This window comes from Helobdella robusta, assembly GCF_000326865.2.
Source record: "Helobdella robusta unplaced genomic scaffold HELROscaffold_12, whole genome shotgun sequence".
In the NCBI taxonomy this organism is placed as follows: domain Eukaryota; kingdom Metazoa; phylum Annelida; class Clitellata; order Rhynchobdellida; family Glossiphoniidae; genus Helobdella; species Helobdella robusta.
In genome coordinates, this window is record NW_008703664.1 from 2,934,594 (window position 1) to 2,959,629 (window position 25,036).

The 25,036-nt window shown below is 31.1% G+C and overlaps 2 protein-coding genes across 2 annotated transcripts in view; both read left to right on the forward strand.

Moving 5' to 3' along the window:
• Positions 1-5,855: 5,855 nt before the first annotated feature.
• Positions 5,856-6,490, forward strand: HELRODRAFT_136896 (hypothetical protein; the record flags this gene model as incomplete). The annotated part of the gene is made up of 3 exons (XM_009013664.1): positions 5,856-5,967; positions 6,154-6,208; positions 6,388-6,490. Coding segments are annotated over 3 exons (270 nt in total), but the record flags the coding sequence as incomplete, so codon positions are not given.
• Positions 6,491-10,676: 4,186 nt separating this feature from the next.
• HELRODRAFT_72745 (hypothetical protein) overlaps positions 10,677-25,036 on the forward strand; it is a gene marked incomplete at both ends in the record, with an annotated part of 36,148 nt that continues 21,788 nt past the window's right edge. Inside the window, 11 exons of the mRNA XM_009013665.1 lie at positions 10,677-11,019; positions 17,265-17,516; positions 17,664-17,761; positions 18,029-18,176; positions 18,315-18,433; positions 18,561-18,801; positions 22,930-23,130; positions 23,321-23,490; positions 24,077-24,302; positions 24,449-24,645; positions 24,754-25,008. Of these exons, the coding sequence (XP_009011913.1) occupies positions 10,677-11,019; positions 17,265-17,516; positions 17,664-17,761; positions 18,029-18,176; positions 18,315-18,433; positions 18,561-18,801; positions 22,930-23,130; positions 23,321-23,490; positions 24,077-24,302; positions 24,449-24,645; positions 24,754-25,008 (2,250 nt within the window). The remainder of the gene's footprint in view (positions 11,020-17,264; positions 17,517-17,663; positions 17,762-18,028; positions 18,177-18,314; positions 18,434-18,560; positions 18,802-22,929; positions 23,131-23,320; positions 23,491-24,076; positions 24,303-24,448; positions 24,646-24,753; positions 25,009-25,036) is intronic.

Here is a 25,036-nt window from a genome sequence, read left to right on the forward strand (position 1 = left end):
GTTTTGAAAAGGCCTAGGCAATATTTTCCAAGGCTTGCTGAATAGCAATAATAGTAATAATAATATTAATAATAATAGTTTTGACAAATATGTCAGCTAAAATGAAATTTGTGATAAAATTTAAATTATTTTGAAATTTTGCAGATGAGATTCACAAAAATAAAAATAATTTACTTTTATCAGTTAATAAATTTACAAAATGTTATTCTACAGGTTCCTGAAATGGCTCCTGATTGGTACCCATTGTTTCTTAAGTGTAAAACAACATTCAATAAAGTATACAGGATCATCAGCGGTGTAATGTGTATTTTAATAATTATAGTTCAAGCATGTCTTTGTAATTTTTTTTTAGCAAAATATATTGATGTCAAATTTGTTTCATGGTCAGTAGCAGATGTGTTTGTAATTGTGGTATTTTTGGTTGCCTTTACTTTTTCTCACAGGTGAGTGTTTTAAATATTTTAAAATTGTTTCACTGTGTGTTAAACTTTTTTTTTTATTAAAGAGAATTCAAGCGCTTAGAGTCAACTGCTACTTGGGAAATTTCAAAGTTTGGTGAGTTGCCTATGGGTTATTTGGCCTGGTTGATATACTCAATAGTCATTTCCACCAAATTTGGAATTATTTATGGACCAGATTTTGAAATTTTGGTTAAATTAAATAACAATACTCCCATTGGTCCTAACTTTTTAAAATCTACTGTTGCAATTTCAAGTTTGGTTTTTCTTCTGTTGGTTGTCACTCATCACAATGCTGAGCCTAATTCTGCCAGATCTGAGTATATTGATAATATAACTAGACAAGTTACAATTGATATTTTAGATACCACTCAGTTTTTAGATATACTGTTTGTAGATGAATCAAAAATTATGCTGAATTATAACATTCAGATTGTTATTATAGCTATAGCATGCTTCAATATCACTTTGCCTACGTTGTTATTGTTTGGGCTTTCTAATTCCCGGTATGGAAAAGACAAATTAACAACAAGATTTTCACTGCTTCATAAATTTGTCTATCACCTTTTGATAAATATTCCAATGCTGGTAATCAGAAGTCACATTAATCATAAAAATAATGAAAACGTATCAGTATTTCTGATTAAGAATGTTCTTGCTACTGCATTTGCTTTGAAAGGTATATTGGGACATTTTATACTCAAATTTGAACGTGTTAACTCCCATGCTGCAAAATGTCAAGAAAATAAATTGGTAGAGAGCCCCTTGTAACCATCCTATTTTATGTTTTCATAAAACGAACAGTTTCAACATTGATGTGTTATTGGGTTTTAACGTTTAATCAATATTTTTCATTAATCTTGGAATTTGTTTGCTGTCATAAAACTGCTTATTAGCTGCATTTGATAGTATCTATTGCTTATTTATTTTTTTTGTCTGACTAAAAATCTGAACAAAGTACTTTATAAACACTACGGAAATGCGTTTTCATTTCATATATTTTTTTTGTATTTTTTTAAGACTGGCATTTCACAACGTTTTTTAATTGATTTAAAATTTATATTGGTGACTTACTGATTTGTCTTAAATTTTGTAAAATTTAAAAATTTGAACGAAAACGCTCTTGACATCTAGCTATTGTTTCCATTAATATAATGAACCGTAAAGAACTTAGTGCTAAGTGTTGATACAAACCAACCTGGTCATTAAATGAATTTTTTATACTGTTGCCATTTCCGTTCTTTGTTAGTGGTCCACTTTTCCAAGCATTCACGCTATTGACATTAATTCACTTTTTAAATAATTTTTCATATAAAGTTTTTTAACAAAATCCCTCACTCAGACTTCTATGTCTTTTGTGGACGACAACTGTATTGTGAATTTTTTCAAATATAGGGATCACTGCATCACTATACTTCTCAAGTTTAGTAGGCTAAAAACGGGCCACTGCTACTATATCTGGAGCGTTTACAGAAAAAAAGGTGGTCAGCAAGCATGAGGAAAAATCGTGGTATAAACCATGGATATATATAATATGGTATAAACTTGCTCCACTGCGCTTGTCTTGTTAAATTAACTCCAGAAATAAATTGTAGACGTAGTTATACCATAATCACAATGTCACAGCGTCACGATTTTTGACGCTGCTGCATTTTTGTTCAAATAATTATTGTTGGCCAAATTCCAAAAGAGATGTGTCGAGAGCAAAATCGTTTTTTTAAGATTTTTTTCAATTTAACATTTAGCATATGATTCAGTAATCATGGACACATTCTGGACGGTTCTCGATAAATTTGGCTGCTCACCAACTTTTCTAACTACTGTGAAAGTGTCACGATGGCTTGAAGACTAACATGGTAAGAATGGGTCTTGGCACCAGTCACCAATTTATGTATACCACTGTCGTTGTTCTTTTTTTTATCGTGATGAACATTTTTTCAAAAGATGGCGTTCCTTTCAATCACCGCCTAGATGTAGATCATTTCAACACTCGCGGAATAAAAGTAAGAAGTAAAACATCCAAACGGAATCTTTGAACTTTGGTAAACTGACAACGTTGCCATTTCCGTTCATACCGTCTCTAACCTACAAAATAATGTAAACGTAGTGGCGAATGCCTTCAGATGTGCAGATTTTTTTTATCAACACCAAAAAGATTGAGACCGATACATTAACTTAATCTTTCATGATCAATACTTAGTAACTTTTACAGCCTGGACAATGACATTGAACACCACGTGTATTCTTAAATTACAACACCAATGTTATGACTTCAATAATCTCTATATTTCCAACACCATTTCCAGCTCCCAACGATCGTAAAGTGTTCCTTATTCTGTATGTTCAAGATTTGATTTCCGATAGATGAACACAACTGCTTCAAACGCAAACTTTGTTTAACATTTATTTGAATACCAACAATAATAGAAACAATTAACTAATCCAAATATCTGTATAAATCTCATTTACGACTTCGTATCGAACCTCACTAGAAACCTTCCTCGTAAGCCTCACTCGTAGGTCGTTTTTATAGCAAATTTTTAGCATTGACACAATTTTACAATCTTTCTAACGATTTCAAATACAGCAAAAATAGCTCAATCAAATAATATAGCGCAATTCTATCATTCCCGCGGTTATAAATTTACGAAGATTTCTCTATATAAGGATGTCTGAGTTTCACCAATACCTTATGAAAGTGAAGCCGACATCAAAACCTTCAAAGCTTTTTCATGAAATTTTCAGAACATTCTCGCATAATATTGGCTGGTCGAAATCACGAACTCAGTAATGTTTAAAAGAACTGGCTTAGCACTCACTGATTATAAGTTGTAAGTCAGATACCTATATCGGCGCAATCATATTCACAGTCGACTCATTCGTGTGTCGATCGAGTTAAGAGTGCCGTCTAAAAATGAACTGGAACACCAAATTAGCGAGCTTCGACAAGTATACCAAAAAACGATCGAAGTGCCAAACAAGAATTTCTAGATAATGTACTGACTGAGTCATTGTCAACCAACGGCGTTGACCTATAAATCGTCATGCAATAGCATCAACGTTTGCTGATCACTAAGATGCAATGGCATCAACGTTTGTTTATCACTAAGAGAAGAGTTGAAGGTATACAAGCTCGAAAATAAATTTCTACTGCAAACTCATCTTTATGAATATGTACATTGTACAATCGAACGTCGTCATATGATAGATGCAACAACGTTCTGGCAGACACTGAAAAATGCACATGACCTATGAATTGTTCAGCCATAATTAATTAATTAATATAAACGTATAAAAATTATGATGATCAAATTAAAAGTATTATGAAGGCATGTCTATCTCGATACTTTGTTTTCTTCGTTTGTATCGACCGGGATAAACCGCTTGTTTGATCAACATAGTGTTGGGACCTGGAAGACATGAAGTAAGATATAAGAGATAACACCTTACTTTTTTGATTCTACGGGAAAGGCAGAGGCATATACTTATATAACCAGGCATATAGAATCAAGTGGCGGCACATATATAAAATAAAAATGGAGATGCTTAATAATTTACCAAGCTTAAGTTTACTTTTATAACCAGGGGTATCTTAGTTACCCTTTTATGCTAAGTCCATTTTTAAACTTTTAGTTCATTTTTTCATTTTGGTAGAGCAAATTTTCACTAAACTAAATTATATAAAATTAAATCAAATAAGTCTGAACCGTTATAAAAGTGGAAAAAATATTTGCTTGCTGGACGGTACAACGTTTACCAGGTGGACAATGTTTACTGTTGGTGTTTTAGAAATCTTTTATCATGTAAGTGAGGAATTTCAACATCTTTCTTTTCTAATTTTATTATTTTAGTAATTTTGTTTTTATTTAAAAAATATTTTAAATTTTATCTAGCTGCCTAGCGCTAGACACTAGCCTAGTCTTCCGAGTACTTTTGCTGCTGACTTTCCTATATTATAAATTAAAATTAATTGAAATTTCAATCTTGAAAATCTCAAGTTTCTTAAATAAAATTATTTATAATATTTTTATAATTTATAATATTTATTTAATTTAATTAATGTGGTTTAAAAGTAAATGCTTCTATATGTTTCATATTAAAAATTGGAGGTCAAAAGCACTTCTTAACGTGAGTAGATTAGAAGAAATAGAGATGTATCTAAAAGCAAAAAACTATGGATTTCGGTATACTTATAGACTCCAAGCTAATTTTCAGAAATCATGTTTTTCAGACTGTTAGAAAAGCAAACAGAATGATTGTTTTGCTAAAACGAGACTTGAAAAATGTAGCTTTTTTGCTACATTTTATAAATCTATGATAAGGTCAATTCTGGAGTATGGTGGGGTTGCATGGTACTCATTTAAAAAATAACAAATTTAACATTTTCAAAACAAGCATCCAAAGTACCACTCCAATGCAGATGATTAAAATACGAGGATAGATTAAAGATTTTAGAGTGGCCTTTGCTGGTTTACAGACTTAGAATAGGAAACATAATATTAACTTATTATTTGCTTAATGGACTGCTGGATGTCTATATCAAACCAGACTGGGCAACAACCATAGCGATAAGAGGAAATTGTATTAAGTTTATTAAGTGGACATGCCGAAAAAATGTCAAAAAAGACCACTTCACCAACAGAATAGTAAATGACCGAATTGGTCTACCTGAAAATTTGGTCAAATCAGCCAATTTTACTAGCTTCAAGAAAGCCTTAGATGAATTTTGGCAGAGTGAGTTCTATATTTGGAAGTAAAGATATGAAATCAAAAGATGTAAAACTCATTCATTTTACTAATTGAATTCTTTATTCTTGAAAACTGTTTGCGTTATGGTGGCGAGAGGTCTTGCCTGCACTGCAAATTTATTCTATTCTATTCTGTATAAGATTTTTTAGTAAGAATGACAAGAAAGTGGAATTTTGCTTAAGTTTATTACAGCTTTCATTGTTATTGATATATTAATTTATAACATTAAAAATATAATGATTACTTTGTGCATGTACTTAGGTAAGTAACAAGCAAGGTGCATATTATTCGCTTGCTGAAATTTTTAACAATGTTTGTATTACCATATAAAAGAATCGTGATTATATAAACTACATAATTTGCAAAACCTCGATAATTTAGGTTTATTATACAAATAGCACATACAAATACAAAATCAAACTTGTAATAGAAAAAAATTTTATTCGATAGTTCAATATGTAAGTAAATTAAAAATTATTTAATTCCTTCAATCATTCATTCATTTGTTCATTCATTCATAAGCTTTTTTAAAAAGTTCAGAGTGCTGTTTGGCTTTGTTTGACAAATTTTTGAAATGTTTATCAAATAATTTGTGCTCATTCACTTCCATTAAATTTACTAGAGTTTTAAAAATTTTTTCAATAGATTGACTGGTCAGAGTCATGGATTTGGGTCTTGCTGTTGTTTCATTTTTTCTGCCTGGCCATTACAGTCATTACAGTTTTAATGCAACAACAAATTGTTCAATTTGTTTTGTTTTGTTTTTACTGTATGGGGTTTGTTTGTGTTTGTATTTAAATGTAAACTATTGTTCGTTTTTTAATTAGATTAACTAATTTTTAAGTTTTTGACTGCTTTAACATTTTTAGTAGATCACATTGCAGCTTAATTGAAATAATAAGATTATCTCAAAAACTATATATAATAATATGAATTAAATTTTCAGTGTTTGCTGTGTACATGTCGGAAAATTTAAACAAATGGGCAGCCATTAATTTCAGGTTTCAATGAATTTTATTAAGTTTTATTTTTCTTCCATAAAGTTGCCACCTTAACAAACTAACGAAAATTCATCACTACCATCTAGAAGTGAATATTTTATGACTTAGTTGTTACGTATAAATTTATTTACAAATTATCTCCTGTTTAAATTGTTTTTATAAATTTTTTGTCGTTGCAGAGTTTTTTCAAAGCATCAATACTTTGATAAGAATGGAATGTTCGTATCAATGGTTTTTTCATTTCCATTACTTTTCCTGTCATGTTGCATTGTGGTTAGCTACTTTATTCAACTAATTTCTAATTGCATTTACACAAAATCTACACAAAATTTACACACTTTCTATGTAATTTCGTGTGTATTGTTGTTTTTGAATATGATTCAGCAAAACGTTAATTATTAATAAATCGATTAATTACTGTTTTTTATGGCTTTGTGTACGACAGTGGTTCATTTCAGGTTTATTTCATATGCAGTCTCCACGTTCAGTGATTAGTATCGTTTTTATAGTGCCCCTCTATATTGAACTCAGAGGCGCCGTTACTTATACTACAAAACATAAACATAACATCTGGGCTCGATTTTGGTGTGGGCTAGCGAAGGTACTGCTTTGGGACCTCAAAAATAACGTTTTTTTGTCAAAACATAATAAACATATTGTTCACATTCTACCTACAATATATGTTCAAATTCTACCTACAGTATTGGTCAACAGGACCGTGTTTTATTGGTATTTGTTTAAAACAGAAAAAACGACGTTTTCCCTAAAATAAATGGTTGCCACCACACTTTTGTCGTTAAAGGGTTTGAGCATCTATAAATCAAGCCTTGTGTAGCAGGATTTATATTACCAATCACAGGCCATCAAAACACTTGTTTCTTCAGCGACAAATATCTGACTTTTGGTAATTAAATTTCCAACATAATTGATGTTGCAACTACCATTTCTGATCTAACACATGCTCACCATTGATGTTGTTCTTACTCTTGATAATTCTATCATGATTGGATAATTGAAGTTCACTCTTTAATAAAAACTCCCTTCATCAAAAAAGTGGTAGAACATTTATATTGAAGCTGCCAAACTCATTCTAAACATACTTTCTCGTTCGAATTCTTCTATTAATCTTTTAATGCTGTAATTGCTCTAAGTTTCCTTTCACGTTATTTTAATCGCAGTTCCAACAATTAAAGTTCTATCGACCAATCTTTTGCATAATTATATAACCCATGTCATACGTTATATGTAACACACTAGATCAATTCATGGGTCTTCAGCAATTTTTCCAAAACAACCTATGCTAAATTTTCGATTTCCTCTCAATCTTGACTATAAATGTATTGGTTTAAGAGCACCTTTTTTATATTGTGTACGTAGGTTCCGGGCGCCTCTGAAGTAACATCGCGTGTGGTGCACAATAAACGTTTATATTAATCAGAAGTAATGGTATGGTATTTGGTATTTCATAGTACTAAGCCGGACTAACGAATAACATTAATGTCGTTAAATATGAATAATTTCTAGTACTTATTCAAAGAGCTGGATTGTATTTCACATTTCACAGTTGTAGTCCTATGAAAAATATGCCCATCTAACAAATTTTTGATTTTATTTTCCAAAGCCATAACCTGTAAAATATATGATAAGAAATGCACAAGATTTGATAATAAATTTGATATTATTCTATATTTAATAATTTACAGGTTATTTGGTTGTACCAATCAATTAATCTTTTAGTGCTTTCTAAAAAGCGAGAGATTTGTGTAAACCTACTTAGTAAAAAAGACTCCTGACAGCAATGAAATCATTCCAATTATTGGTTCAGCATTTGTTTTCAAAACTCGTTTTTCCGACTATTTCTTTTTATAATGTTTGTCGGGTAAAACTTCATTTTTAAGCTATTAAAACATCAAATTAATATGAATGTGCACATATGCCAATATACACACTTTTGTTGATGTGTTTTTGTTTTATTATTTGTTTATTATTGAAAATTATTCTGATGGTTTTTAACATTTACGGTCAATCTCATTGCAGTTCGTTTCACAGATCTTTAATGTGTTGTTTATTCAAATAGTTCAACATTTGGTGCTCTGCAAGACTGAGCCTTTTTCGACGCAATATCGTTACAAAGGCCTAAAGTTGAAAACAAACAAACAATTAGGAAGATGTGAGTTGCGACAGACTAACAATAACATTAAGATATATGATGAACCAAGATCGATAGTTCAATATAAATAGAAGCTCGTCATATACTTGTTTCGTTTAAAAAGCAAAAATATTTTACTCGCTAGCTTTGTGTTTGATATTTATGACGTTCTGTGAGAGTAAAAATCATAGTATAGTATGGTATATACTATCGTAATAAATTATTGGCAATCATAAATGAAAATTCGATTTACAATAAAACATTACTTTAAAAAGCATAAAACATTCCAAGGGTTTTCGTGTACCACTGCAGTACTTTAGGTTTTTAATTTTTTTAAAGGAGGGTCCCAAGTACCGGTTGAACAAGCGTTTCAATTTCGGAAGTGGTCTCTAGGTATCGAAACCGGGATACCTGAGAAAAGGCAGAATTCACATACTGTTAATAAATCCAATTCACTGATAGACTTAAATTTCATTGAACAATTCAGGTCATACTCGAAATCTTCGTTTGAAAAGTTGGCTGGTGTCGAAAAAATGCTAAAATGCTTAGTTGCAATGGTATACATTATATATTTCTTAGCTTTTTTTAAACATAGTTTTGCATCATTAACTTTTAAGAGAGGGCTCCCTTATATTTTGGTAACACATAAATATATATATGAATGCAATGAAAAGATTAGTAGGCTATTGCAGGCTCTGACATAATTTTAATACTAACTTTATAAAACGTTAAGTTTTTTAATGCAACTAAAATGTTTATAAAATGCTGTTTTTACAACGGTAATGGCTCCTCTTTCGCATTCCGGCGTGTATCTATACCTTGTTTAACACCTTCTCCTATGGCTGAAATCAAAATATCCCTTCAAAGATTAAGCGTTGCTGTGCTAAAGGCTAGTTTTTATGATATTATCTAGACTGACATGGTACCTGGTTTTAGTTTTCTTTTATAGGGATACATTTTTTAAAATATGTAATTTAAATGCACCTATTTTTCTACCGATAAGCTTGCTGCTGTAAAAAGAAAGGAATGTTTCGGATGTTAGAGGTAATTCTTCCAAATCAGCCAATTCATTAAAGAAAAATCGAACATTAACGTAACAAAGTGTTCACCAGATCATAATATAGCTTATAGCACGTAAAAACTACTAGACCATTCATTAATTATTCTGTACATGATTGAGTTTCCAATTAACTAGCGATACAATAAACGAGCTTAATGCCGTTAGTATTACGACAAGTTTACTATAAATATATATGCGTGCAGCTTGATTATTCAGTTCTCTGTGAATATTCAACAGTTTTTGTTTTCAATAAGAATTCATAATATTAACCAATGAGAGAAGTTTATAAAAATTGACCAGTAAAATAAATAAACGTTACAAAAAACGATTTCTATTGCAACACTTGATGACGAAAAATAATAACTAATTGACACTCAACATAACAAACCTTAAACGTCATTAAAGGTCTTAGGTGCGTAGGTATCTGAATACTTTTAAAGCGTCTTTCTGAGTCTGCTAGCTCCTAACACTTATGTCATACATTATTCATTCAAACATACACTCATTTAAACAAACAAACAAACATACAATCATATTAAATGTTTGTATAATATGCTTGCTTTCACATTGCATTGTATATTTATATTATCGACAATAATGACTTCTACAACATTTTTGTGAAAGCTGAAAATCTACTATTGTTCGAAGTAATACCTGGTCTGGAAAATTAACTTGTCTTGTTTTTGAACGAGTGCTTGTTAAATTGTCTTATGATGCTACACAAGTATTTTATTTGCCCCCCCCCCCCCCCCCCCGCAGGTTAAGTCTAGTTGCGCCACCGCTCGTACTGGCCGACGTATCTGACGTCAGATCAACTATTTTCACCCATACCGCTTACTCAATTTTTCTATTTAAGTTTGAGTACATGTGTGCATGCGTATGCATATACACATAAAAATTTAGTATCAATTCATAGGTAAGTGTGTGTTGCATGCTATGCACTACATAGACACGTATAGACTCATAGTGAATGAAATATGTCTATATATGCATACGGCATTATGTTAACATATAAATGAGTATAGAGTACAGATCTGTCATTCAACACTGGTATATATATAAAGTGACTGTACCAGCTTTGTTGACCAAACTTTAAGTTTGTCGTCGTTGTGTGTCTCGCTGTTTCGTTTGTTTTAATTCGTACTACTTTACTTCCAAGAAAAAGAGTTTAGGTTATAAATTATATAATAGAGCTTGAAAATAAATAAACTATTTAAAAAAGATAGCCACAATTTGTTTGTTGCTAAAAAAAAATCACAATGTCAGTAAGAAGGCATTCTCAAGATATTTTGGGAGAAGTGCAGACTCCGGGAGATGCTGCTGAAAGAGATTTGGCTGGTGACGCTCAGTGGAAACTAATTCAGAAGAACACATTTACGCGTTGGACCAATGAGCATTTGAAAACAGTGAACAAACATGTCGTGGATTTGGAAACTGATTTGTCTGATGGTCTGAGGTTCATTGCTCTGGTCGAAGTCCTGAGTGGCAAAAGATTTACTAAATTTAACAAACGGCCAACGATGAGATCTCATAAGTTGGAAAATGTTACACTGGCTCTTGAATTCTTGCAAAAAGAAGAAGGAATCAAGATAGTGAACATAGGTAATCTATGTAATTCTGATTGTAATGTAATGTAATATTAAAAAATCTATTTTCATTGAAATATTAAATTAACATTCGTTAATTTTTAGGTTTTTATATGTATTACATTATGTTTATTGTTTATGTGGTGTTGTGCATGCACATGTGCACTCACACACGTAAATAATATATGTATGTGCTTATGCATGTGTATATTTACTGCTTTTAATGACTTTTTTATAAATCAAAAAAGGAAGATTGTTAGATGAATTTTGTTCTTTGAATTTCATACAACTAAATTCTAAAGTAAATCGATTAAACACAAACATGCATGAATAATTAAATTCAGCTGAAATCGAAATATTTATTCTGCTACTTTATAACATAATATAATTCAATTCAAAAACTTGTAGAAAACATAAGGTTAAGCCAAAAGATTGAAAGTGAAAAAAATGAAAATGTTTGTTTATATAATTAACACAACACATTGGAATATTATATAGCATTAGGAAAAGTAAATGCCATGCTTCAATTTAAATCTAGTATGATAGATGTTGTGAGTCATGATTGTGAATCATCTATAAAGTAACTGATGCAAATGTGCACTGTGTACTCCACAGCATGCAGACAGGTCCATTAGGTGCATGTTCATATTTTGCTTCATTCATGGAATGCATTTTTGTTATGCTGTATTCATATATAAGAATTACATTTTTATGCAAGACAATAGTATTAATAAGAAGATTATTTTAAACTCACCTGTTAGAGGCAAATGATTGACAATTACAATCTCAAAATTATTATTGGATGATGAAACATTAATACCAATACCAGTGTTAATACCAGCCAATGTCATTATCATTTACTTTACTTGTCTTTTCTAATTTTTGTTATATAGCTGTATTTTTCAATGTTATTATTTTATGCATTCATCAAAATCTGAAGCTTTCCACCAAGAACAGGAGTGTAGCCATGATTTTTTTTTATTTTAATGTTGTTATTCGCAATTTCCTTTATAATAATATTTTATTTAATGATTAAGGAAAGTAATAATTATTTTTATATAATGTATCATATTTACATATTTTTAAGCTACATCTTCTAAAATCAATTCATTAATTTGAAAATATAACTTAATTACAGACTTTTCATTTTTATTCAAATCATTTTTTAGTCTTCATTGCCAAATGCATTATGAAAATTACAATCCAGCCAAACTTACTGGTTTCATTTATTTTTCTTGTTGCCCTATTTTAGAACAATTAATGCAACAATAAAGTAGAATAGTTTAGAAATCAAGTTGTAAAAACTGCATTACATCTCCAAGCATCTCTTAATATGGATTTGAATTGAATGTATATAATATGCAGATGTGCATGTTATTAATAGGTTGGTTCAGCAGTTGAACAATCCATTTTCTGAATTGAAGCATGCATCTCCAGTTCAGATATCTTTCATGTTGGCATGCTGTGTCTATTCAAATATTACAAAACCTAATGTGGGTATGAATTTGTGTTTCTATGAACATTGGACAAAATTGAGTTATAATAAATCAATGGTAATTTTATTTTACAACTTTATCAATCTTCATATTTCAAAATATTATGGCATTTATTTATGTTTATATTTGAATATTTAATTTTACAGGCTTCAATAAGCATTATTATTTTAATTTTTTGTTGAAAATCATTTGTTTACACCAATATAATGGCTGCAATTATACCAGATGCCAGCCTTTAGTAAGCCACACAATGAAGCAGTTTTATTAATTTAGCATGTTCCACATGAGAAGTTTTGAATGGCACATCAGTGTGTTTTAAATATGTTGCTTTTAATAGATTGGATATAATGTGCATTCTCAACTTCTAATGTTGTTACTTATGTCATCAATATAACGATTTTCCTTTATTTAATTCATTTGTGAGTAGGTGGTGCAACTTTTCTGATAACTATTTTATTAATTTTGCTCCTTAAACTCAAGTATTTTAAGTTGAAATGTTGTATTTAATGCTGAAAAATCTATATGAAGCAGTTCTATTAAATTTGGTTATACAAAATCATTATTTTAATGTTAACCTATTTTTCGTTATATTATAAAACTACTCCAAGTTTGTTTAATTCAGCTGATGCTAGATGTAATATAATACACACATTCCTTGCTGTCATTAATCACATGCATTGCAAGTTATATGAGTGTTGTGTGTGAGTGTGTGTGCGCGCCTATGTGACTAAGGCTGAACTGTGTATTTTAATTTAAAGTTAGGTAAGTCTTGGGGGCATAGTTGTAAAACATCACGGGTAGTTTTAAGTTTAATGTAATACAAACACAAATTTTCTGAACCTTCATTGCACAAGTAGACACCTGAATCAAAGTAATTTGTTGTGAGTGATTGTCCTTTCCTCCAATTATGTTAATGAGTGTTATCATTAGTTATTATTCCATGATTGGTTCACACTTTGGTATAAGACTATTTTTTGTTATTCATTGGTATTAGAGTTTTCTTTATAATTATGGAAATATTGATAAATGAATAAGTTAACTAAATGTTTACGATAAGTGTGTCTGCATGTTCTTAAAATCCTGTTAAGACCATAATGTTCTGGAGATAGCATGTTGGATTGTGATTAATGAACTTCAAGGTGTTTATTACCAGGCTTATAATGTATTGGCTCAAGGAGTATATCAGATCAATAAAGCATATACTGTATTTACATTTTACAAAAGAGGATTAGTTATATCACAATTTCTGATACTTTCAAGCCTGACTGTCTTCAAGTTAATATTACTTTCTATTTGACAATGTTCAAGTCTTAAACTAACAATTAATGGTCAAGCAACATAATGTAATAACATGAAAATATGTTTAAAATTTTTTACACATTGAATCTTGGATGATGCTGAAGATTACTGCTGTAATGTTGCAAATCAGAAAGCCATTTTCATTGATGACTAAATGAAACTATGATACATTCCTCTGCATTTAATAAGCATTAATGCTGTGTTGTTTAATGCACATGCAGGTAGCATTATTTTGTGTGCCATGCGATGCTCTGAACAGTTTATATATTATTCATGCTCATTTTCTCCAAGCATAATAAGCATAATTTAGTCTTAACTTTGTTGGGATTGATAACTTGTTAATATATATATATATATATATATATATATATATATATATATGTATATGTATATAGCACTTTGGAGAACTTAAAAGCGCTATATATATATATATATATATATATAGCGCTTTTGAGAACTTTTTGATTTTAATTAGCGCTTATAAATGTTTATATATATATATATATATATATATATATATATATATATATATATATATATGCTGGTAAAAGACCATAATTAATGCAGTAATTTATGAAATCTACAGAATTCAGTAGATTTCATAAACTACTGGAGATACATACATACATACATAATTACATATATATATATATATATATATATATGTCCAAAAAATATATATATATATATCTGTGTGTATATGTGTATGTATGTGTGTATATATATATATATATATATATATATATATATATATATATATATATATAGTTTTTCGAAAGTTGAAGTGTTTATTTTGCGTTGTTTTTTCTTTGTTTTTTTTGCAGACTGCTAACTTTCCAGTGACAATATATTTGATTTGTATTTTGATTAAGTTGTTTTTTCTCATTTGTCTTCTAATTGATTATAGCTGTCAGGTGCCTCAAGTATTCAAGATCGTTGTAGAGAAAGATGAAATAAAAAATTTTCAATGTAAAGCTGTTTATCACTAAAAATGCGGGGATTAGACAATGCCTCATTCGATGTGGTTACGAATACAGAGAATTTAAAGTGGTTCTGCAACTGCTATTTGAAGGTGCTTCCAAATGTCAAAGTGCTGGCTAATGTCGTTATAGATAACTATGTTAGAATTAAAACAAAAATTGAGGAGATCAACGATTTAAATGCTGCGGTTAGAGATGAGCTGATACAAATAAAAAATCTTATAAAAGGCAATGATGATGTTGGACAACTTGGATAAACCAACTGCCATACTGAGTACTGAGATTCAAAATGTCAAAGGTGATCAAAACAAAAGTTGAGTTGAGCAAATATTGTTGGGCAGGAGGTTAAGAAGAATATTGATGTAATCAATGATGGAGTAAAATATGTGAAGAAGCCGTTAGACGATGCGAATGAAATTAAAGAAAGAAGGAATAATATTGTAATGTTTAATCTGCCTGAAAATGAAGATGATGTTAACAGAGTCAAGAATCTTATAAAGAAGTTGTCGAGTGATGTCAAAGATCTTGACTTCAAAAAAGTTTTCAGACTTGGACAGAAGGCAGAATCGAAGATTAGACCTATCTTGATAGTGATGAAAGATGATGTCATTAAAGAAACAGTCATGAAAAACTTATTCAAACTGAAATCCATGTCTGACGATCCTGATAAGGTCTGGCTCAGTCACGATTTGATAGTTGAAAAACGTCTCGAATTAAAATAACTTGTTGATGAAGCAAAAGCAAATCAGGCTTCAAGTTCGGATTCTTTATTTAGGGTAAGGAGAACGGTAGGCAAGTGGCATATTATCAGGTTCAAAAGGAAGGCCGGTGAAATAATGTCTGATAATGGTTTTGATGGTAATGGCGCTGGGAATCGATGCTTGTTTAATTATAGTTATTATGATGGTGATGGCGTTAGCAGGGATGTGGCGGTTTTTCAAATTGCAAAAGTAATGACATTTGATGGTTCAAACAGTGATAGTCCTTTGAAAAGATCAAGAAGAAACAACAGCTCTTTTAATAAACTAAAAACTAAATGTTTGTTTTGGATTACTGAACGTTAGATCCATTATTATTAAATATGATGGGATATTTGATTTATTACACGAGGGACTTGGTATATTGGTTTTGACAAAAACCTGACATAGGTCTCAAGTTAAAATGGCTATGTCCCCGTGTTTTGATTTTATTGATTTTCTATGACCTCACTATCATCATCACGGTGAAATCTCATAGTCTTCTTCAGAAATAGTTATCGCTGTAAAAGAATTGAATTGAAGCATTATCTATAAAGTTCAGGATAAATGGGACTGACGCTGTTTTGTTGTATATATATATATATATATATATATATATATATATATATATATATATATATATGCATAAACATATATATATATATATACAGGCATATATGTATATGTATATACAAAACAGGCAAATATATTCATGCATACACCTATTTATAACAGTTTGGGCATATTAAAAATATGATTTTATTAATAAATCTATTCAACAAATTTATCAAAACTTTCTGAATTTTTATACTCAGTTTGAAATTTGTATGCTAAAATGTATAAAATTAGTACTAACACACGCAGGTAGGCATACACGCACTTACACACACACATGCACGCACACACGCACACACACACACATATTTACAAGTGTGTGTATGTGTGTGTGCATATATTAAACTTATAGTATTAAGATTTTATGTCAAGAATTTGTATGCATGTGTGTACTGCATTGCTATCAAACACTCATCATTTTGTGATAGTATCCTTTTGAGGTTAATAAGAGCTTTTCATACACATCCACGTACAGATTAAGTAACATTTTTTATTAATACACAAATATAAATAGTAGTAGCATGTTCAGAATTAACTGATAGAGTATGCTTTTAAATTAATTAATTCATGCCGATCCAGTGTAAAAAAATATGTAAAAAACTATTTAAAAAATTACTTACATTTTTTTGGCACGAGCAACATTAAAGCCATCTTAATTTTTGGAGAGATGTCATACTTTAGGATTTTTATCATTATCATGGTCAGCACCCTTTTTTTTAGTGAAGTTACTTCCGGCATCATTGCCAATTTTACTCAAATTTTTACTTTAGTGGACTTTAGTTTAATAGTTTAATTTGGGAGATAGATAAAATTAAACCATGTTCTGTTTTTGTTGTTTCAATTATGTTAACTTGTTAGTTGTGTTAACTAAGCTAACTTGTATCATTTTTCAGTTTTCTTGTTGGTGTTTGTAAGCTTGCTCTTATTTGATTCATCATCAACGACATACTTTATATTTTTTCAATGTATTTAATATAAATTTATGTCTTTTTCTTATGATGTTTTTAAAAGCAAATTTCAGAAACATAATGTAAACATCATCAAAGGTTGAAAATATAAATAAAAATTAATTCCAGAACGTTTTCTTCTCTTTCCATTTCACCTTGATAATTACATTTTTACATCTATATGCAGACAGCTCAGCAATTGTTGATGGCAAATTGAAGTTGATTCTCGGATTAATATGGACTCTTATTCTTCATTATTCCATCTCAATGCCAATGTGGGAGGAAGAAGGTGACAAGGCCAAAAAGACTGAACAGACACCGAAACAGCGTCTTCTTGGTTGGGTTCTCGGGAAGGTCACAGATGTTCCTGTCACTAACTTCACAACCGATTGGAACGATGGCAAAGCCATTGGTGCCCTCGTTGATGGAGTTGCACCTGGTCAGAATTTTTTTTTCAATTTTTCTTCTGTCACATAGTTTGTTTTTAATTGAAAATTTATTGCGTTTTAGTTGATTTCATGTTTCTACTCTCACGTATAGTTATATGATTTATCAGAGTAAAGTTTATGAAAATAACATTTTAAAGGTTTATGTCCTGATTGGGACTCTTGGAATCCTAAAGATAATGTTTCGAATGCTACTGAAGCAATGAATGCAGCTGAACAGTGGCTCGATGTGCCACAGGTAGGTAAAAAACATCCGACATTTTTTTTAAACTTTTGTTGTTTAGATGTTGTTTGTTGAATGTTTTTTATCCGGGACGACTTGATTTTATTGAAACTTCAAGATAAAACATGATAGTTGATGGTTTTGTCTAGACAGAGCTATTTTTCATATAAAAGTTTGTACATTTGTTTTCAACAGGAAAACATTTTTTCGGAATTTCCATTTATTTTTTTAAACTTATCTCAATTTATTAATTTTGAATATTACATCAAATTTTTCTCAAAGTTGATTAAGCCTGCTGAAATGTGCAACCCGAAAGTCGATGAACTGAGCATGATGACATATTTATCACAATTTCCCAATGCCAAATTAAAGCCTGGTGCTCCTCTTCGACCTAAGACCAACCCCGCAAGAGTTCGTGCTTATGGGCCAGGTTTGATCAATTATATTCGGTTATTATTTTTTCTTTACTAATATTTTGAATACTCTTAACGGTTTTTTTTCAAATAATATTTTTGCCATATTTCCAAGCGTGGTCGATAGTAACTGTTAAACGGTTGCATGCATCCAGGTCTCGATGCCGCAGGAAACAGTGTTGGAGCACCTGCAAGATTCACTGTTGAAACTTTCAGTGCAGGACGTGGAGAGCTCGATATCGCTGTCACTAATCCAAATGGAGTTAAAGAACAGGTTTGCTATAATTGAGGTTTTTACGAATAATTTTTTTAACTTCTGAATTAAAGTTGCTTGACTAGCGAAATGTGAAATGATAGGAAAAATTCTAAATAGCTCACAAATGATGTTTTTTTAAATGCAGTGTGAAGTTATATTCAACAAAGATAGGAATCTGACATATTCCTGTCATTATACGCCAACCATGGAAGGTCAATATTCTGTTGTTATCAAATTTGCAAATCGCGAAATTCCCAAAAGTCCATTCATGACAAAAGTGGAGGGAATGGCTGGAGACCCTACAAAGGTCACTGCATCTGGACCTGGCTTGGAGAAGACTGGGGTGATGGTCAAGAAGCCGACTTACTTTGAAGTGCACACCAAAAGTTTGTCTAATTTCGATAATAATTCTTTTTCAGTTATTATTTGTCTGGTGCTTTGATGCTGAAGCTTTTTAAACACTTTTTTCTTAATTACAGCCTTTAATTATTAATTGTTTTTGTTTTTTATTTATCCAAATTATAATAAAGGATAAGCTAATTGACGTTTTAGATGTGATAATTCATGCCTTCGTTTGGAATTTTTTAAAATGTAGAATGCAAATTTAAATTTTGTTACTAAATTATTATTATAAACAATAATGATTGAAAATTGCTGGGCTGCAAGTGATACATTTTGTTGCAATTCAGTATGGAGTTCCTGTTACAACAGGATGTCTGTAGTGCGCTGAATGAAACATTATAAAATAATGTCTGAATGCTTATTTATTTATTTGCATTTGCAATTTTTAGTCATTTTCCATTTGGTTTTCTTTTTTACTGTTAGATGAATTTCCGTGAGAATGCTATAAGTTTTGTGAAATAAGATGAACCATGCAAGTTTGTAACTAAGGTAACGGAAACCATTTTAATAAAGTTCATTAAATGTCAACATGATGATCTTCGTTTTCGTGAATTTGCTCCATCCTTAAGTCTTGCTTGGAACTTTCTAAATTAGCATATCGGCACTATTAAATGACCCACATCATAATCATACATACAATTCATTCATACTGGTTGTGCACATATTAGCGTAAGCTGGCAAAGACCTCACTTATGCAAGTAATTATTCATTATTTTGTTATTGCTATATAAAATTGTGCTAATTATCAAGTGTTGATTAATGCAGATGGTGGAAACAGGACATGAAATCTTTTATATCTAATCTTCCATTATAATTATTGTTTGCCTATCTGCAATGTGGCCTGCCTCACGATAATTTTATAAATTACAAAACTGAGTAAGGAAATAAGCAAACAACAGCTACTGCTGCTTCACTGAACCTGGCCTGGTTGTCTGCCTGCCTGCCTGCTTGCTTGCCTGTTTAAAGGACCATTGACAATATTTTTCTTTCTTTAAATGAATAAGCACTCAAGACATTTGGATTATTTATAAAGCCAATTTTTATTTAACATTTCATGTTTCATAGAAACTGATGTTTGATTCAATGTTTGTAACCAATATTTTCAACCACCGAAGAATCAATTATTTATTTCATGAACAACTCCCATTCAAGTGTTTATATTATATGCGTTACTGATGCACAATGCTCTTTATACAATGGTTTATTGATTGGGATACATGAACTCCGGGAACAATAACAGTGCTGGAGATGTTCTCCGCTCTATCATCATCATCCTTGCAACGAGTTGTCAGCCCCATGTCTTCATCCTTGTAATCATCTTTGTGATGATTAGTGAGCCAGCCTTAGGAATAGATCGAAATTTTGATTCAGAGTCTGTCAAAAACTTTATATTGTATTTTGACTGATATATGAAGTTAATAGGATTCTATATTTCTCTCTTGAAAAGTTTTCAACTTCGGTTTCATGGTTATTGCAAATACTTTTTTAGTGCAAGGCTATCAATCCAATTAATTTTTTACAGTTTAATCTGTTCTTTTTCTTATCCAATTTTAACTTTGAAATTTGAAGATGACGAAACCAGTTTAATTATATCCAACAATTCGTTTGTTGCTTAGTTTGAATTTTAAAACTGTCTCCAACTTGTGCTTATCAAAAATTTAATCTCAACAAAAATTATTATCAGATCGTATTACCAAATGTCTGTCTGCGCCACCACGAACCTGCTTATAATATAATATTTATGCGTACAACGTAATACTAACTCTGCTTGCTTGCTGATACTTTATTATAATGGTATAATGACAATGCAGGGTTAGATTAACAATGGCGATTGATGCTAGTTCGATGCACTGATTATATTAGTATTAATATGATGTAACTGAGCATTAGTAGTAATGTAATAATAATAATAATATTATTATTATTACTATTATTATTATTATAACAACATAATAACAACAACAATAATAATAGCTATGTCATTCAGAATGTTGTTCAAATAACTGTAGCATTTGCTTTTAAGCATATGTAAGAAAGAATATTCATAATTTTATTTATTTATTCAACTTGCTCTATTTTGTTAGTTCAGCTTAGAGGCTCAAAGATTAAGATGATATTAAATCGCACACTCATATTTGTATATATGATGATGATAATGTTGTTCGTCTGAAATTTAATTTAGTTAACCGCTATGTTTGCGTTGTGTGCACTTTGTTGCTTGCTGCAGTTTCATGCATGCATTGCAACAAATCTTTGGGAATGATTACTTGATGTCTATATGAATGGCATCAAGTTTACGGTTATCAATTCACGTTAATAATATATCAATGTTTTTCAACCGTAATATGTAACTTTTAAAACAATTAACAACTCTCTGGTATGTCGTATTGAAAAGTTGGCAACATTTAGATTTAGAGGACGTTATTTTTATTTAAATAAGGATACTTCTAGTAAATTGAGCCCCGTAATTATAGCAATTTATCAATTATTTTTCAGATAGACCCAGCTCATTATAAATTATCTGAACTTTTTGGTTTTGAATAAGTTCATTTTCATATTTGTTCATTTATTAGGTTCAAAATTTTTATGATTTGATCATTTATAATTTTGAAAAACAATGATTTATTATTAGTAATAAACTTTAATGATGCTGTAAATTAGCTTCAGATTCAATGAAACACAAAAAATTATTTTCACAACACCTAGTCTTTTTTGTTTCAGTTATATTTCTCATACCAAATTTTGTCAAATGAGTGAATCCCCGAAACTATATGCATACGTATTCGATTTCAATTTTATCAATTTTTCAGCGCCGATTAATTGTAAATAAATTTTTTTAATAAATAAATGAATGATTGAATCTTTTGATCGCCTAGCAAGGGTTTGAAACATGCACTAAACGGGCGTGGCCAGTTCGTGATAGAGCGGGCGCATGTAGTTTTCGTGTAATTTCATCATTTACAAAACCAGAGTTAATTTCTGATTGAAAGAAGATAAAGAAGACATAGGATTAAAAAAAAAGATATTTTTGCATTCTTTGAATATTTTTGATATTGTTGAATTATTTATGAGCTTCGATTGTTTACAAAATTCATCCTCATTCTAAATGCTGCAAAAGTTTTTTATTGATTCATGTTCACAGTTGACAAGAATGCACACACACACACACACACACACACACACACACACACACACACACACACACACACACACACACACACACACACACACATACACACACATACACACACACACACACATATATATATATATATATATATTCATTCATTTATTATATATATATTTATAATAAATATATTTATAATATAATATATATATATTTATAATATATATAGTTATATATAACTACACTGATGATGGCAGTTGATGCCGAAAAGAGCTTTTCAAATTATATATATATATAATAATATATATATATATTTTTTTACAATATTCTATAAATTCTACCGAATGTTTGGCGTTAACAGGTTTGTAGGAAAATAAGTTTATTTTAAATTTTAATAAACTAAACGTTCACCAAAAAACTTTAGTGAGAAAAATCGAAAAAACGAACTACAAACATGTTAACGCCAAACATTCGGTAGAATTTATAGAATATTGTAAAAATATATATATATATATTTTTTTGTTAATTTTTTAGAAGCAAATAAAAAAAGTATCGTATCGTATAGTATCGTATAAATTTGATAAAAATCTTTCTTTTTCGTATTTCTCTCTCATTCAACTTCATAAAAACCAACATGTTAACCCTTTCTTATCACCTTTGCATTTGTCTTCTGGAGTGTCAACGCAACACACCCAGCGTCGGTGAATACGCGTGAAAGCGGCGCATCATACACATGGCATAGACAGGTATGGATCTCTTTGTAATCGAACCAGGTCATTGCAAAGCAGGATCGGGTGCTTGCAACTATCACCCCGTTACGCCGCCATGTATATACTTGTGTTTGTAGCTGCTGGTTGCTAATTACCATACACTTTTATTACAATTCGTAATATTATATTATGATAAATGATAAAATAACTGATATATTAAAAATTAATTTACCACCAGCTGATATAAATTTTTTATCACAAAACCCACTCCTCAGACGCGGGGACAGGCGTAGTTGACGTCGTCATTGTGGACTCGCACGGTCACAAGGACTCAACGAAGGCCGTCATAACGAAAAAGTCGAACGATTTGTGGTTCATTGAGTACAATCCAGTCGAAGATGGACTGCACACCGTCAACATCCTCTTTGCTGGCAAGCCCATTCCCACCAGTCCCTTCGCCGTCGCCATCTCACCTGGTTCGTCTCTGCTCTTCCACATTTATCTACGGAACATATTCTTCAGTGTTTCCTATTTGCTACCGTCATAAATACGTCTTTACCTAGCTCAATTTACTTTTTGAAATTCAAATCTTATAAGTATGTAAATTAGAATTTATGTCCAAGATATCGAAACTATCATTGGAATGCTATGAAACAAACTATTCAGCTGTTGATGCCAAAAAGTGCTTCATAACTGGGAGAGGAGTGCAGCCGAATGGTTTGAGAATTGGCGATGTTGCCGATTTTAAGGTGCACACAGCAGGAGCTGGCGATGGAGAATTGAAGGTGCAGATCACTGGTCCTGGAGGTGCGGAAGAAAAACCAAAAATTAAAAAAGTTAGTTTTATTACTCCTAAAGTTTACAGTTTAATTAGTCGTCCTTAATATGACTGATGAGTTTTTATACATTTTTAGAAATTCGCTTTTAGATGTCGATGTTTAAGTTTTCGTTTGAATTTGATTAAAAAATTCATAAACGCATAGAAACAAAATGTGAGTTATTTGAAATTTTTGCTAGTGGATGGCTGGCTTATTCATGTGCTGGGCTGTCATGGGGGGGGGAGTGGCTGACTGTTAAAAGATAATTAGGCTTAAATTTGATTCATTGGTAATGGGTGATAGGAAAGAAATTGTAGCAACGAAATTTTCATCAAGTGACTAACCTAAGTTATGTCAGCTTCTTACTAAGCTTCCAGTTTAAGTTTCGAAATGACGTTGGTGATGTATTTAAGCTTATTTTTTCAGGTACTATGCTTTTTTTGAACTTTTTCTTAAAAAGGATTTTTCGTTAATAATTTTTTTTATAAGGTTTCTCTTTTATAATAATTGTTACTGTTTTATAATTATTTAATAAAAAACAGTTTCTGTATTATTTTAACTATTTTCCAACCCAACACCAGTTGAAATTGCTTTTTTACTACAGGTTGATGCAACCACGTACGAGTGCAGTTACGAGCCACACAGAACTGGAGAGTATACAATAAACGTGACGTACGGAGGTGACCACGTCTTCAAGAGTCCATTCATGGTGGACGTGGCACCGCAGAGGCCGACAAAGATCAAAGCTTATGGACCTGGACTGCACGGTGGAGTTGCTGGATATCCTGCTTCATTCACGGTTGAAACTAATGACGAAACTGGCGGATTAGGTGGGCGTTTATATCTCTTTCTTTGTTATGTTCTGTATTATTTTTTAGCTTGCGTTTGTAATCGTTCATTTGTTTAATTTTTGCTGCTTTATACTTACTACTTTTATGATGCTTCATTATTTCATTTCTTTTTTTGTTTTCGTCAGGATTTTCAATTGAAGGACCATCACAAGCCAAGATTAATTGTAGTGATAATCATGACGGATCAGCTTTGATTAGTTACACTCCTACAGAGCCAGGTGAGTATGCAATCCACATCCTGTGCGATGAAGAGGATATCCACATGTCACCATGGATGGCAATCATCAAGCCCAAGCCATCTGATTCGTTTGACCCATCAAAAGTTAGTTGTGCCACTGAATCTCATTTTACTGTGATTCGGCTTTAATAGATTAAAATCCTGACTTGATCTTGTATGTTGTTCAGTCAACAATTAATTATTATGTAACAGGTTAAAGCATATGGACCAGGGCTGAAGAGCAGTGCCGCTGTTAATGAGCCAGTTGAGTTTGTTGTCGATGCTAAAGGAGCGGGAAATGGAAAGTTGTTTGTTGAAGTTTTGGATGATGAGCTGAAGCCAGTAGACACTTTGGTGAAGGACAACAAAGATGGTACTTACGCTGTCAAGTTCATTCCTAAGAAGGCTGTCAAGCACGTTGTTGTAGCCACATTTGGTGACGTTCCCATCAATGAATTCCCATATAGGGTGGGCTTCATGAGTTAACTATTTGGCA